The sequence below is a fragment of the Myiozetetes cayanensis genome, unplaced genomic scaffold (assembly GCF_022539395.1).
Source record: "Myiozetetes cayanensis isolate MyiCay16 unplaced genomic scaffold, myiCay2020 scf4, whole genome shotgun sequence".
NCBI classification, from domain to species: Eukaryota; Metazoa; Chordata; class Aves; order Passeriformes; family Tyrannidae; genus Myiozetetes; species Myiozetetes cayanensis.
Window position 1 is genome coordinate 378,747 of NW_026087631.1, and position 14,419 is coordinate 393,165.

Sequence of the window (14,419 nt, forward strand, 5' to 3'; positions counted from 1 at the left end):
CCTGGGACAGCCCTGGAAGGGATATACGTTCCTCTGAGTCCCTAATTTGTGCTCCTAATCGCCTCTGTTCCCCTGGGCTGCCCCGGGGCCGGGAGAGTGCCTGGGACAGGCTGGTGGGAGCAGTCAGGGCAGGTGCTATTTGGGTTTCCCACCGTGTCCCCCCGGGTGTGCAGAGCAGTGTTCACCGCGAAACACGGCGCAGGGGGCTCGATGGTGCCAAGGACACCGACAGCGGGATCCTCCCCGGCACGGCGCGACCGGCACTGGGGACACTGGAACCCACATCCTCCGCGTCAGCTCTCCCTCCTCCGCCAGCACCTGCCCTTGCTGTGAAGGTGCCCTGCCCGGTGTCTGACCTTCCCCTCGGCCGCCGCAGCGCTGCTTTTAGCAGAGGGCTGGGCAGGACACACGGGCTCGCCCACGGAAAAGCATCGATCCGCTCTGGTTTGTGCCTCCCCAGCTTCGCCCCTCTGGTACCTCGCAGCATTTCTGCACTGCGGGTTCTCCACTGCCTGGGCTGCTCTCTGTGCCCCTTTTCCAGGACTGTTCCTCTCCCCAGAAGAGCTCAACCACAGAAAATAGGGTTATTTTTCTTCACTTCTGATGTAGAAGCTGTACTTGTCTGGCACTGGTCAGTACTACCCTGTACACTGAAACTGACAAAATAATGAGGTTGGGACCTGACATCTGAAATTAATATAACATTAAACAGTGCCCAGAAAAAGGTTTTGCATCAGTTGCTGACTCATGCATCTTCCCTGGGCAACTTGCATCGCATCTCCCTTCCCCCTTTGCCCCTGGGTGATGTTTTCAAAGCATTCCACATAGGAAGCAGAAGCTTAATTAAAAAAAGAAATAAAGCTCTAGTTCTCTTTCTTGGGGATGAAGAGTGGTAGCCACTAATGAGACACATCAGAGCTCCATGCTGACCTACAAAACGTGAGATTTGGACCTATGTGGGGTGGACCCAAGCAAGTGCTTTTCTTATCTTTGACTATTCTCAGTTCCAGAAGCCTGGGATACAATTCTCCAGAAAGCTATGGGACATTTTGTCTCTGAACAGCATTTGTCATTGCTCACATGTGGATCATGTCACAGCTGACTTATGAAAGCCTTCTGTCCCAGGAAACATTTCGGAACTACTTGGAAGCTTGCAGCTTGTGGCTGCTTGCATGCCAAGGCGTGTCTGTGGAGGATGAAACCTCTGGGAGCTCGTCCCAGTCGTGAGCTGAGCCTGTGAACCCACCTACCTGCATGTCCTATGATCTGGATAACGGCTCTGGGATGGCCGGGACTAAGGACCCAGAAAAGCTTTGAAGAGATGCGGTTAAGATCTCATGAAGGATGAAACCCACCACATTTCACAGCAGAAAAACTAAACTTGGAGGATCAGTCAGCCCCTCTCTGAGCTCATGCAGGTTGCCAGGGCTGCCCAAAATGTCCGAGTGCCTCTGTGATGCAGGGCTTTGGTTGCAGGATCTGTGCAGGAACAGCTCCAGTTCCCAGGCACTCTGTGTGCCCTTCCACAGGCTTAAGACCTTCACCCTCCTCCACTCTGCTTTATGCTCTAATCCTACTTCTTAAACTGCCACAGACAAATGGTTCTGGTCCCCTTCACACAAAGGTCAGCACACTGAACCTGTTGCAGACCAGAGATGTTCAACCACCTGGTGCAGGGGCAGAGGTGCTATGGTTATAGGTCAGTGTTTTTGTGGGCTCACATTTCCTGTCCCTCCCTGTCCTGGATCACAGCTAAAGGGTGGCAAGTCTGAAATATTTGCCTTGAGGCCCTAATGTTGCTTTCCAGCATATTTTTTCACTTCCAGCTTAAGCTTTTGGGGCTGGTTTCTCCCCCTGAACATCTGCAGCAGTGTAGGGAGCTGACACAGAGGATGCAGCTCCACGAGCAGAAGGGCCACATTTGGCTTCTCCTAAGTGAAGAGGAAACAGCAGGAAGAACAACTTCTCCTTGGAGTGCCAGAGTGCTCCTCACTCTTGCGGGCCACAGCCACCAAAACCCAGCCCACAGGACTGGCTGAAGGGTGATAAAGTGACCTGGGGTGCTGGGGACACGCCTGGGATGGGGATGAGAATTGATGGGTGAATCCAAACCTGGCTTCACGAGCTGGCTGGGGAAGATTCCAGTGTGCCTGCTCCAGTAACAGTCCCTTTCAGTTCCAGCCCTCTCAGAGACCAGAGATCACAGCCCAGGAACACTGGTGAGGAAAAGCTCATCTGCACACACCAGCAGAGCCCCGAGCTGCAGGGGAACCACAGCAACATCCCCAGAGCCACCAGACCCTGCCCAGCACCTCCAGCCCCGGGGGTTCAGTCCCACAGGGATGGGGGACGTCCATCCTCTCCTGGGCACCCCACAGATGCAAGGTCACAGCCAGGGGTACAGGACACGCTGAAGGGCACAGGGAAAGAGTGTTTTGGGATTGCACAAGGCTCATTGGAGGATACCTGGGGGAGCAACTGAATGTGGGGAAACACAGGCATTGACAGGGTTTGGGGAGAGCAAATGTGGGGACACTGAGGGGAGAGGCAGTGGAAGGGCCAGGACACAGGGCCAGCATTCCTGTTGGGATGCTTGTCTGGCAGTGCCTGGCGCTGAGTCAGGGCTGTCTGTCCTGCCCCTCTTCCAGCCCCACTTCCAGCTCTGTGCATTTCCATGGTGGTTCCAGGACAGAAATGGGAGCAGAAACTGTTTGTGCTGGTTATGAGGGAATGCTCAGGGTGTCTGTGCTGCTGTGTGTGTCAAGGCACACACAGATGTGTACCTGGGTGCTTGTACTGGGTTGTATGGCCAGGTTTTGGTCCCAGGGACTAAAGGGGTGGTTTCTGTGAGGAGCTGCTGGAAGCTTCCCCAGTGTCCAGTGGGGCCAATGCTGTGAACCTTTGGGCTGGAACAGCAGGCCAGGCCCCACGGGAGCTGCCAGGGAGCTCCTGTTGGGAAGTGTCTGCGGGGGCATCCTCCTTCGTGAGGGATACCTGCCCCGCACCTCAGGAACCAGCCTAGGCTGGGCTCACCCAGGCACTCTGGGTTAGACACCTGTACCTGCCCCAGCAGCTGTGTCAGTGCTGGGCTCAGCTCACCCCTGGGCTCAGCTCACCCCTGCTCTGCACCACACAGGGTTTGGGGGAGCTGGCCCAGAGCTGCCAGGGCTGGGCAGCCACAGCCCTGGGCACCAGAGCCCAGCCGGGAGGGACTCAGGGCCTGTGCTGAGCTCTGTGCCCTGGGCTGCCGGGGAGCCTGGAGGCACCAGCCAGCCAGGAACGCCCTCCTGGTCCCGAGTGAGGGGCCCAGACCTCGGCACAGCCCGTCCAGTGGGGTTTGGGGGACTGCAGGAGGACAGGCTGGAACTCCTGGGTGGGGCTCTGAGAAAGGCTTTGTGTGCACAAAGCCATCAGTGGTGGGTCAGTCCTGACCCCTGCAAAGGGCTGAAAACACCAGCGAGGCAGGTGCCACCAGGGCTCCAGCAACACCTACCTGGCCTCTCCCCAGGGTTTCTGTGGAGCTTTCCCAGAGCCTCTGGAATGCCTTGGCTGTGCATCCGTGAGAAACATCCTGATCCACTTCCAGGAGTGGAGGTTCCTGGCGCTCCTCCAGACCTCACCAGTGCATGCAGAGGGGGCCAGGCCAGGCTGGTGCTGCCTTTCCCAGGGGGGAGGCATTCTGTCTGTCCAGCTGGTGGATGAGCCATCTCCACAACGTGGGAGCAGTCCTTGAGAAACGCCACAGGGCTGTGTGTGAAGGGCCACTCCACAGAACGTTTTTATTGAGGAGGACCAATCCACTGTGGTGAGTTCCTTTCCCTTAGGAACCTGCCTGAGGTCTCAGAAAGGGTGATTAGGGCAGTTATAATTTCTGAGTGCTATTTCCTGCCTGCCCTGTGCACCAGCTGTGTCTTACCCCAGTGCCAGACCTTCGTGGAGTGGGAGAACCTGTGGGGACACAAGTCCAAGTTTCCACCAGCACATCCCAGCTCAGGTGCCTGTGCAGCCCTGCCCACCAGCCCCTCTCCTCTGCACTCCCACCCTGCACACAGCCATGCCCCTGGCACCTGCAGGCTCCGTCCTGTGGACAGTGGAGCTCGTTTGCACCCAAATCTTGCAGTTTTCCAGAAAGATTCCACCCCCCACAGCAATGGCAAGAAAAAGACAGAGCCAAAGTTTCACGGTGGTTTTGCCCTTGGGGTGAGGAGGCAGCCAGGCTGTGCCTGCCCTTGGTCCCTGAAATGCACCTTGGACTTTAACTGGCTGGTATGTACAGTGAACTTGGAGGTTGGTTTGGACACCAAAGCAAGTCCTTATTCTCTGTCACCTTGTCAATCTTTTCTCAGGCAGAAAAAGCTGAAACTGTTTTTGAACAATAGGGAGCTGCCAAAGGCATCACACCCAGAAGAGGTAGTCACACCACCACACTGGGGAATTCAGCCCATTCACCTGGGTGTCCTGAGGCCTGCCAGGGAAAACAGCAGGAGTGATGTAACCCCATGGCCAAAACAGCTGTGGGTTAATGTTCCAGCAGTGGTGATCTCACACGGGGCTGTTTGGCTGCTTCCACCCCCGGCACTGGCCACAGCATTCATGTACCATGGCAATCCCTTCTCCCACCCCTCAACCCTTCTCCCAGTCTTTGTGCTTCCTTTGTCCATCCCTCCTGAAGGAACAATAGACTTAGAGCTACTTTTTTCCGATTGCTTTGTTTTGGTGTTTCTGACACTTTTACCTTGGTGTTATCTGGGCATTATGTGCTACAGCTGACAAAGAGGAACTCCTGGCCTTGCCCCAGGAGGTCCCACGGCTTCTCTCCAGCTACCCATGGAGTTTGGCCTCTCCTCACACCACTGTTCCATAACCACTTGGCAGATCCAGGTGTCCCTTGAAGAAACCTCTGCACTTTTTGTCAGCTTTTCATGCTGTTACCTGCCACACACAGGTGTTTGCCACGCAATGTCCTGCCAAGTTCTGCTCAGACACCTCGAAGCAGTGCCTGGCCAGTGGCTCATGGTCTGACTAAAGCTCCAGGGAATGGAAAGTAAAAGGCTCCTGTAATTATGGCACTGAATGGAACTAAAGACCTGCTATGAACTGTCCAAGCTTTGCACTTTGGAGGTTTGAGGGAATTCTGGAAAACTGATACAAACATTTCAAGGACAGCTCAGGACATTGTCAAAACCCTAATCCAAAGCCTTCTGTCCCTCAACAATCACTCCACACTTGAAGTCTCCACCTCTCCAATGGGAACATCTCCCACAGGCAATGTTTCTCATCCCCTCATCTCAAACAGGGACAAGGACAACGAGGTGGCTCCAAATGTTGTGGCAACACCTTCCCAGCCTGTGTCATGGCAGAGCCCTCCCCTGTTGTCTCCCCCCTGCTCCATCCCTTCTTAACACTGGGTCGTGTTTGGCTCGGCTTTGCCCAGACATGCCCTCGTTCCTTCACCTCCTCCCAGCAATGCCTGGGGAAACAGCCTTGCTGCTGCTGCTGGATCGTTGGAGGACCAGCGACTGTGGAATGTGGGAAGAAACTTCTTGTTTCTCTGCCAGGATGGAATCAGGACCTGCCAATCTGTTCCTGCCTGCCAAGACCGGAGAGAGCCGCTCTGCAGAATGAAACCTGGAATGACTAATGAGGTTTCCTGGACCTGGCAGAGGCAGGAGTTTGTGTCAGCAGGGGATTCGGGCAGCTGTGCTTGTTTTCCCCCGGGGCTCACTGGAAAGTTCTCAGGAGGGCAGCCCCACATCTTCTAAGAGCAGGACAGGTTCCCTTTGTTTGCAGCAGGGACGGGGATTGAACGTCCTGTGACTGTGCCGGGTGTGGGAGGTTTGGGAACCCTCCTCCTTGGCCACCCGGGTCCAAGCCAGGGAGGGATCTGAGCCAGGAGCGCTCAATTAGCCCTGTAATCACCAGCACAATGAGAGCAGCTGCTCTGTAATTGCCTCTGCCTCAGGCCACGGGCAGCTTAGCTGGGAGAAATCCCCTTTTTTGTTATTATCTGGAGGGCTGTGAAGCCTAGCTGTGTTGTGGGGTGGTGGTGGGAGCTCTGCCTGCCCCCCTTGCCCCTCTCCAGGCACCCGCAGTGTCCACCTCGGGCAGCATTCCTGGTGCTCTGAGCACTGCAAGATGTGGGGTGTGTAAAAATTCCCTTTAGAGACCATGGTTTCTAACCTTTGATCTTTGTAAATTTCACGCCTCCAGAAAGGAGATTTAATCCATGGATCAGAGAGCAGCCTACGAGCTCTGAGTGATGTCCAGGTGTTGGAAACACAGATTCCTGATCGGTGGAATTGCCTTGTTAGGGGTTCAGGGCTGGACACATCTCAATGATCTCAGCCCTGGGGGAGGGTATCACATCTTGGGAGCAAGGATTTCCACTGACAGTGGGCACAGGGAGTTTATGGGCCACAAGGACATCTGGCAAAACCCCAAAGATGAGGAGGAAACTAATAAAGACAGCTCAGAACCGGGCTGAATCAGCTCTCACTGGGTACAAGGTGACTCCAGCAGGGGCAGATCGTGACCCACAACACCAAACCCTCCTGCCCGACCCAAAAAGAGAAGGACTGAGCACAGGTAGTGGGAGAACCAGTAGCCAATACAGTACTAATTAACAAGAGAACTATGTAACTTGTAGCCGGTGAACATTAAAGCCTTTGCTTGCTAAAATGTGTAAATAGTAACACAATAGTAAAAATAGTCACTGTGGTGTGTTTGTGGAACACACCGAGCACCCAGGGCTTGCTCAGTGCTGAAATGAACACTCAGTGTCTCTCTCCAGGGTGTAACTGATGGCTTGTTGCACAGCAAGTAACGAACCCGTTTTTGTGGACAGCAGGGGGGCTGGCGTGTGCAGTTCCCTGGGGAAGCTGCTGGCCTGGACCAGCTCCGACCCCAAAAAAGGGCACAGTTAAGGTCAGCATTTGGCCATCTGAGATGAGGGGTCTGGAGCATCTCCCCGGTGAGCAGAGAGGGTGGGAGCTGGGCCTGGCCAGTCTGGAGAAGAGAAGGCTAAGAAGGCATCCCATTGATCCACACCAATATCCCCAGGGGCTGTCAGAGGATGATCCCACACTCTTTTTGGTGGTGCCCAGTGACAGGATGAGGAGCAAGAGCCATAAACTCAAACACAGGTTCCCCTTGGCCATGAGGCAGGACTTCTTTTCATGGAGGTGACAGAGCCAGAACCACTGCTCAGGGAGGGTGTGGAGCTCACCCCAGACCCACAGAACACGATTCTGTGTCACCTGCTCCAGCCTTTCCCGAGGCTTCAAGGTGACAAAGGTCAACCACCGAAGCAGCTCCTTTCCCAAGGAAACCGTTCCGTAGTCCGGATTTCCCAGGCTCGGGGGCTCCGGGACCCCCCCGGGATCGGGACCCGCCGGGGCGGGGATCTCCCGGACCGGGATCCCGCGGGATCGGGACCCGCCGGGGAGGGGATCTCCCGGACCGGGATCCCGCGGGATTGGGACCCGCCGGGGCGGGGATCTCCCGGACCGGGATCCCGCGGGATCGGGACCCGCCGGGGAGGGGAATCTCCCGGACCGGGATCCCGCGGGATCGGGACGCTCCGGACCGGGATCCCCGCCGGGCTGGGCACGCCCCGGGCGCTCCACGTGGGGCGGAAGTGGCGTCAGCGCTGCAAGCGCGCGCGGCCGGGCCTGGTCACGCGCTTCCGCGGCCGGGATCGGGGCCGGGATCGGGACCGGGATCGGGATCGGGTCCGGGATGTTCCGCATCGAGGGGCTCGGGCCCAAGATGGACCCCGAGGAGCTGCGGCGGAAAATGCGCCGGGACGTGCTCGCCTCTGTCCGCAACTTCCTCATCTACGTCGCGCTGCTGCGGATCAGTGAGTGACGGGATGGGACCGGCATGTCCCCGCGCTCCCTCTGGGATGTCCCTGCTCCCCCTCCGGGATGTCCCGGTCCGGCATGTCCCTGCTCCCCCTCCGGGATGTCCCCGCTCCCCCTCCGGGATGTCCCGGTCCGGGGTGTCCCCGCACCCCCTCCGGGATGTCCCGGTCCGGGGTGTCCCTGCTCCCCCTCTGGGATGTCCCGGCGTGTCCCGGTCCGGGGTGTCCCCGCGCCCCTCCTGACCCGGGCCGTGTCCCGTGTTTTTCCCTCCCCAGCGCCGTTCATCCTGAAGAAGCTGGACAGCATCTGACCCCGGGGAGCCGGCCCCGCAGCTGCTCCCCCCGTGCCAGGGCCGGTGCCGGCGGGACCCGGACAGCCCGGCATTCCCAGGATGCGGCCGGAGGAGGGGCAGGTGCCTGCTGTCCGTGCGGGTGAATGCGGGGCACAGAGGGGGCCCTGCCGCGATCCCGCAGCGTTCCCCGTCCCCGGGACGTGCCCCGTGCTGGCAGGGACCCCGCGCCGGGACCGCCTGTGCTGGGCCTGCCCCCCTCTCCCCGCCCTGTGTCACACCCCGTCCCCGCCCAGCCCAGCGCACAGCACTTTGTTCTGAATAAACGGGAGAGCAGCTGTGTCACAGGGCCCTGGTCGCGCTGTGTTTATTTACAATAACCATCGGGCATGGAGATACCACGGGGGAGGGTGTGGGATTATATCCCTGGCTGTGCCTGGAGCTCACTCACTGCTCCTTTGATCCGCCCTGCGTGGAGGGAGGGCAGAGGGTGTCCAGGTGGGCATGTTTTCCAGGTGGGTGGGGCAGAGCAATCCAGGGGGGAAGGGCAGCTTGGCCTGTGGCAGCTCCCCCTGCCAGCAGAACCTCTGGGGTCTGTCCCTCGGGTCACAGTCCTGAGTGCCTGTCCCCTGTGGGTGTTGCAAGGGCAGCTCAGGCTTGGAAACAGTGTCCCTTTGGGAGTGTAACCAAGACACTTGGACACTTCCTACCTGGAGCCTCATGTGCCCACTGCACCCAGGGGAGTTGCCACCTGTGAGTGGCTCTGGATTCCAGTGGGTTTGAAATCAGGGGTGTTTCTGAGCTCAGGTTGTGCTGTAGGTACCTATTCAGGGGTGACCTGATGGCTGCTGAACCCAGGAGGCTTTTCCTCCTCCTGGGTCTTAGTAGGGGAATTTTCTGTCTGCTCTGGCCCAGGGACCTCCATCCCACACTCCAGGTCCATGTCCTGGTGCTGGGGACAGTCCTGACTCTGTCAGACTCTGGTGGACTTGGTGTGAGCCCATTCCAGGCTGGCCCCGGGGAAAAGATGCAGAACAAAGGTGTTCCCACATCCAGATGTGCCTGTGTCCACATGGGATCTCCAGGCACTCTGAGAGCAGCTGCTGCTGTGCCTTGGAATTTTCTGAAATGATCTTACCAACACAATTCCTGTGCTCCCAGCACTAACTAGGCATCTCTTCACTAATTCTTCCCACTTTCACCTCAAGTTTGGGTGTCCTGATCTTACAAGGCATTGGGTTTGTTGATGAGGGGCTCTTTCCAGGGTGGGCTCTGTCATTCCCAGGGGTTGTGTGTCACACTGTGCCCCTCAGCAGCTCTGTGATTCCTCCACTCCTGTGCTGGGGTGCTCAACACTTGGAGCTCCAAGGGGACGGTGTGTGCTTTCCCAAAACTTTAGGGAACAAGGAATGCACAGGGGGAAGGAGACCCTTGTCCTGCCATTAGTGTGTGGTGTCCTGAGGGAGACACGGCTGGGCTGGGCAGCCTCTGCACCTGGAAAGACACGGAAAGCTCCAGGAGAGACCGGAGCAGTGCCTGGACACGAGCCCAGGTGTGCCCAGGTGAGCAGGAAGGCCAGTGGCCCTGGTTTGTATCAGAAATGGTGTGTCACAGCCCCAGGGCAGTCCTGTCCCTGTGCTGGCACTGCTGAGGGCCCCTGTCCTGTGTTTGGGTCTGGGCCCCTCAGACAAGAACACGGAGGGGCTGGAGCGTGGGCAGGGACGGGAACGGAGCTGGGAAGGGGCTGGAGCAGCAGGAGAGGCTGAGGGAGCTGGGGGGGCTCAGCCTGGAGAAAAGGAGGCTCAGGGGGGACCTTCTGGCTCTGCAATCCCTGACAGGAGGGGGGAGCCGGGGGGGGTCGGACTCTGGTCCCAGGGAACAGGGACAGGAGGAGAGGGAACGGCCTCCAGCTGTGCCAGGGGAGGGGCAGGTGGGACATCAGGTGGAATTTGTCCCTGGAAAAGGGTGGTCAGGCCGTGGCAGGGGCTGCCCAGGGAGGTTTGGAGTGCCCAGCCCTGGAGGTGTCCAAGGCAGGCCTGGCCGTGGCACTCAGTGCTCTGGGCTGGGGCACAGGGTGGGGATGGGGCACAGGGGGGACTTGATCGTGGGGGTTTTTCCACCCCAAATGACTCTGGGGAGGGCATAGGGGAAGGGGCCCCCACCCCACCTCAGGCCCCCAGCACAGCTGTGGTGTCACGGTGGCAACTGGGATTTACTAGGATTGGACTCTGGGTCCTACAGAATTACCATGGAGTCCTGGATCACACTCACAGCCCTGGAGAGGGCACTGGGCCATACTGGAACGTCTGGGCTCTATTGGGAGCAATAGTGGAAGAAATGATTGCAAAAATGGGGAAAAATGCATGAAAAAACAAGGGAAAGGGGGGGAAATCGGGCACAAAGGGGGAAGAAGTGGGAAGAAAACCAAGGAAATTGGGGAAAAGGCAGAGTAATGTGGTCAATTGGGGTAGAAAACAGTGGTATGTTGCCCTGGCTTGCCCATCACCATCCCAGTATGGATCCAGTGCTTCCCATATAGCACCAGTGCTCCCAGTAAAATTCCAGTCTGAGCCACAGCTTCTCAAGTAGGCCAGTATGGCCCCTACACTCCCACTATGGACCCAGCACTCCCAGTACAACACCAGCACAACCTACATTTATACCAAGTTCCTGATATGATCCCCAGTGTTCCCAGTACGGAGCCAACCTCGGGCTGCAGTTCTCCCAGTATGATCCCAGTAGTGGTCACAAGGCCTCAAGAACACTTCCAGAGTTTCCAGTATGTCCCCAGACATGGGTCCTGGGGCCCCAGGTACAGCTCCAGTGCAGACCCAAGGTTCCCAGGGCCCTCCCAGCACAGACCAGAGCTGCCCCAATGCCCTCAGGGTGCTCCCAGTGCGGCCCCCAGCACTGCCAGTACAGCCCCACAAACCCTTTTTGCTTTGCCCCATTCTAGCACCTCCTTGGGCACCTCAAACCCTCTGAATTCCCCCCAAAAACAACATCACCATCCTGCCATCGCCTTTATTGGTGGGTGGGCGTGGGGGGTCACAGGATCAGGCCCCCCCCAGTGAACTCCATTCGCTGCCGAGAGAAGGGAGAGAGCAAAGGGGTGAGTGAGGGGACTGGGACCCCTGGGGGATCCCAGGACCCCTTTCCCTGGGGGTCCCAGGACCCCTTTCCCTGGGGGGCCCAGGACCCCTTTCCCTGGGGGATCCCAGGACCCCTGCTGTCCTGTGGGGACCCCCAGCCCCCCACCCCAGGGGACCCGTGCCCACCTGCGGGGGGGTGACGAAAGCCAGCCAGTCCGAGGGGCGGGTGGGCAGCAGCCCCATGGCCTGGCACTTGTAGAGGGCCAGTGCCAGCCCCAGCCCGTTGCCCACCAGGAACACCAGCCCCTGCAGCGCCCGCCGGCTCGAGCTCTCCAGGGCCTTCAGGGCTGGGGGGACACAGGGGGTCAGGGGCTGCTGACCTGGACAGGGGGCTATCACGGACTGTGAGGGGTGGGCAGCTGCTGCGGGGTGGGTGGGACTGACATGGGGGTGACTGTGAGGGGGCTGTGGAGGACACTCAGGGGTCCATGGGGACACCCAGGGGGGAAGGGGGCTGTAGGAGACACCTGGGGGGCTGGGGAGGACATCCAAGAGGCTGTGGGTGTCTGTGTGGACAGCCAGGGACAGACCTATGGGAGACACCTGTGACTGTCAGTGTGAATCCCCAAGGGTCCGTGGTGTCTGTGTGGACTCCCAGGGATGTCTGTGTGGTGGCTTTGGGGACTCCCAGGGGCCAGAGGTGTCTGTGTGTGCCCCCCATGGTGTCCGTGTGTCCGTGGATGGCTGTGTGTCTGTGGGTGTCCATGTGTCCTCCCGGGGCCCGTGGCCCCCCATGGGGGCTGTACTCACTGGCAGACAGGGACATGAGGGCCTGGAGCGGGCGCCAGCCCATCATACAGACCATCATGGCCGGGAAGATGGAGATGGTGTTCCCAGCCATGTACATGATGAACAGGTTCATGGGGATCTGCTTCAGCGGCGCCAGCGCCACGTCCCAGCAGCGCTGCAACGACAGGGGGAGGACCCACGGTGACAACCCTCGGGGTGCAGGGGGGACACGGGGGACCAACCCCACGAGGTGTGGGGAGACCCAGGGCAGGGACCATCCCCCAGGGGGGACCTGAGATCTGGGGCACCGAGGAAACCATCCCCATGCAGGGCCAGAGTGTGGGGGACACAGAGACCCCCTCCCACGGGGGAGCCGGGATATGGGGGGAGCTGAGCCAGGGACCCCCCCGGGAAATCTGGGGCGGGGGGGACCGGGATGAGGGGGAGACCCGGCCAGAGACCACCCCTCATGGGCCAGGGAGCACTGCCCGTGAGGGCCCCGGGGCTGAGGACACTGAGTGGCCACCCCCCGGGAGGGCGGGATTGGGGGCCCCCGGTGCCGGGCCGCCCCGCAAGAGGTCCCGAGGCGCCCCCGTCCCACCTTCTCCATGAGGATCTTGTCGCTCTCGTGGACGCCGCCCTCCCCCAGCTGCCGGTCGGCGAACCCGAGCGGGCCGCGGCCCTCGGCGGCGCCGCGGGGCCTAAGGGCACAGGGCGGGCTGAGCGGGGGTGCCGGCCCCTCCTGTCCCTCACCGCCCCCGCCCTCGCCACCCCGTGCCCCCCCGCCCTCACCGGCCCCCGAGCCCCACCGTGCCCCCTGCCCTCGCCGCCCCCGCCCTCGCCCCACTGCGCCCCCGTCCTCCGGCCTCCCCGAGCCCCCCGTGCCCTCTGTCCCTCACTCGGCCCCCTGTCCTCACCGGCCCCCGTCCCTCACCGGCCCCCCGTCCCTCACCGGCCCCGTCCCTCACCGGCCCCCCCTGTCCCTCACCGGCCCCCCGTCCCTCACCGGCCCCCCTGTCCCTCACCGGCCCCCCCCGTCCCTCACCGGCCCCCCCCGTCCCTCACCGGCCGCCCGGGGCCGCCCCCAGGTCCAGGGACCACTTGAAGCGGCGCCCCCGCACCGCCGCCGCCATGGCCAGTCACGTGTGCGGCCACGTGAGCGTCACGTGCGCGGCGCGCGGGGCAGCCCGCCCTGCGTGCGTGTTTATCACGGCAAGGCCCCGCCACGGCTTCCTCGGATTTACTGCGGTCTGGTGGGGCGTTTTTTGGGTTTGGGTTTTTTTGGTGGGCTTTTCCCGTCGGTTTCTTTTTTACTATTTTTTTTTCTAAGCGGAGCTTTGGCATCCCCTCATTGCAACGCCGTGTGACATCATTTCCCACACCCCATTATGGCCCCCATCGGTAACTTTTATTGCATTTCCACATCCCTCACTATCTCCCCTTACCACCACCGTATCTCCCACACTGGATCCTCCACTGTCACCCTTACTATGCCCCAAACTTCGCCGTTACTACACCCCCAAACCCCTCGCTCCACCCTCTTATCATCCCCATTCCCCCACAAAATCCTACATTTCGCCCCCCCGCCCCGCGGCACATGGTGTCTCCCAGACACGTGACGCCTCCCGACCGCCCCATTGGCCGCGGCGCCGCCAGCCCCGCCCAGGAAGGTCCGACCCGTCCCTCAGCGGCGCCGCCATGCTGAGAAGGTCACGGTGGCAGCGAGCGCAGCGTGTCCGGTCTGAGCGGTACCGGCTCTGCCTGCTCCCTGTCCCGGTCTCAGCGGTACCGGCTCCGCCTGCTCCCTGTCCCGGTCTCAGCGGTACCGGCTCCGCCTGCTCCCTGTCCCGGTCTCAGCGGTACCGGCTCCGCCTGCTCCCTGTCCCGGTCTCAGCGGTACCGGCGCCGCCGTGTGGGAGTCCCAGTCTGAGCGGTACCGGCTCCGCCGTGTGGGAGTCCCGGTCTGAGCGGTACCGGCGCCGCTGCTCCCTGTCCCGGTCTCAGCGGTACCGGCTCCGCCGGGGGGGTGTCCGGTCTGAGCGGTACCGGCTCCGCTGCTCCCTGTCCCGGTCTCAGCGGTACCGGCTCCGCTGCTCCCTGTCCCGGTCTGAGCGGTACCGGCTCTGCCTGCTCCCTGTCCCGGTCTCAGCGGTACCGGCTCCGCTGCTCCCTGTCCCAGGTCTGGAGTGGATGGCTCCGCTGCCTCCTGTCCCGGTCTCAGCGGTACGGCCCGCGGGGGGTGTCCGGTCTCGAGCGGTACCGGCTCCGCTGCTCCCTGTCCCGGTCTCAGCGGTACCGGCTCCGCTGCTCCCTGTCCCGGTCTGAGTGGTACCGGCTCCGCTGCTCCCTGTCCCGGTCTGAGCGGTACCGGCTCCGCTGCTCCCTGT

At 60.5% G+C, this 14,419-nt stretch overlaps 2 protein-coding genes across 2 annotated transcripts; one reads left to right on the top strand and one right to left on the bottom strand.

Annotated features, from left to right (window-relative positions):
• The first annotated feature begins 7,659 nt into the window (after positions 1-7,659).
• TOMM5 (translocase of outer mitochondrial membrane 5) lies at positions 7,660-8,498 on the top strand. Its single transcript, XM_050329057.1, has 2 exons — positions 7,660-7,858; positions 8,138-8,498. Exons 1-2 carry the CDS (start codon positions 7,738-7,740, stop codon positions 8,170-8,172), a joined length of 156 nt encoding a protein of 51 aa, XP_050185014.1. The 5' UTR covers positions 7,660-7,737; the 3' UTR covers positions 8,173-8,498.
• Positions 8,499-11,161: 2,663 nt separating this feature from the next.
• EMC4 (ER membrane protein complex subunit 4) lies at positions 11,162-13,278 on the bottom strand. Its single transcript, XM_050328883.1, has 5 exons — positions 13,098-13,278; positions 12,634-12,733; positions 12,054-12,207; positions 11,430-11,590; positions 11,162-11,235 (listed from the first exon to the last, which is right to left on the bottom strand). Exons 1-5 carry the CDS (start codon positions 13,163-13,165, stop codon positions 11,200-11,202), a joined length of 519 nt encoding a protein of 172 aa, XP_050184840.1. The 5' UTR covers positions 13,166-13,278; the 3' UTR covers positions 11,162-11,199.
• Positions 13,279-14,419: the final 1,141 nt, after the last annotated feature.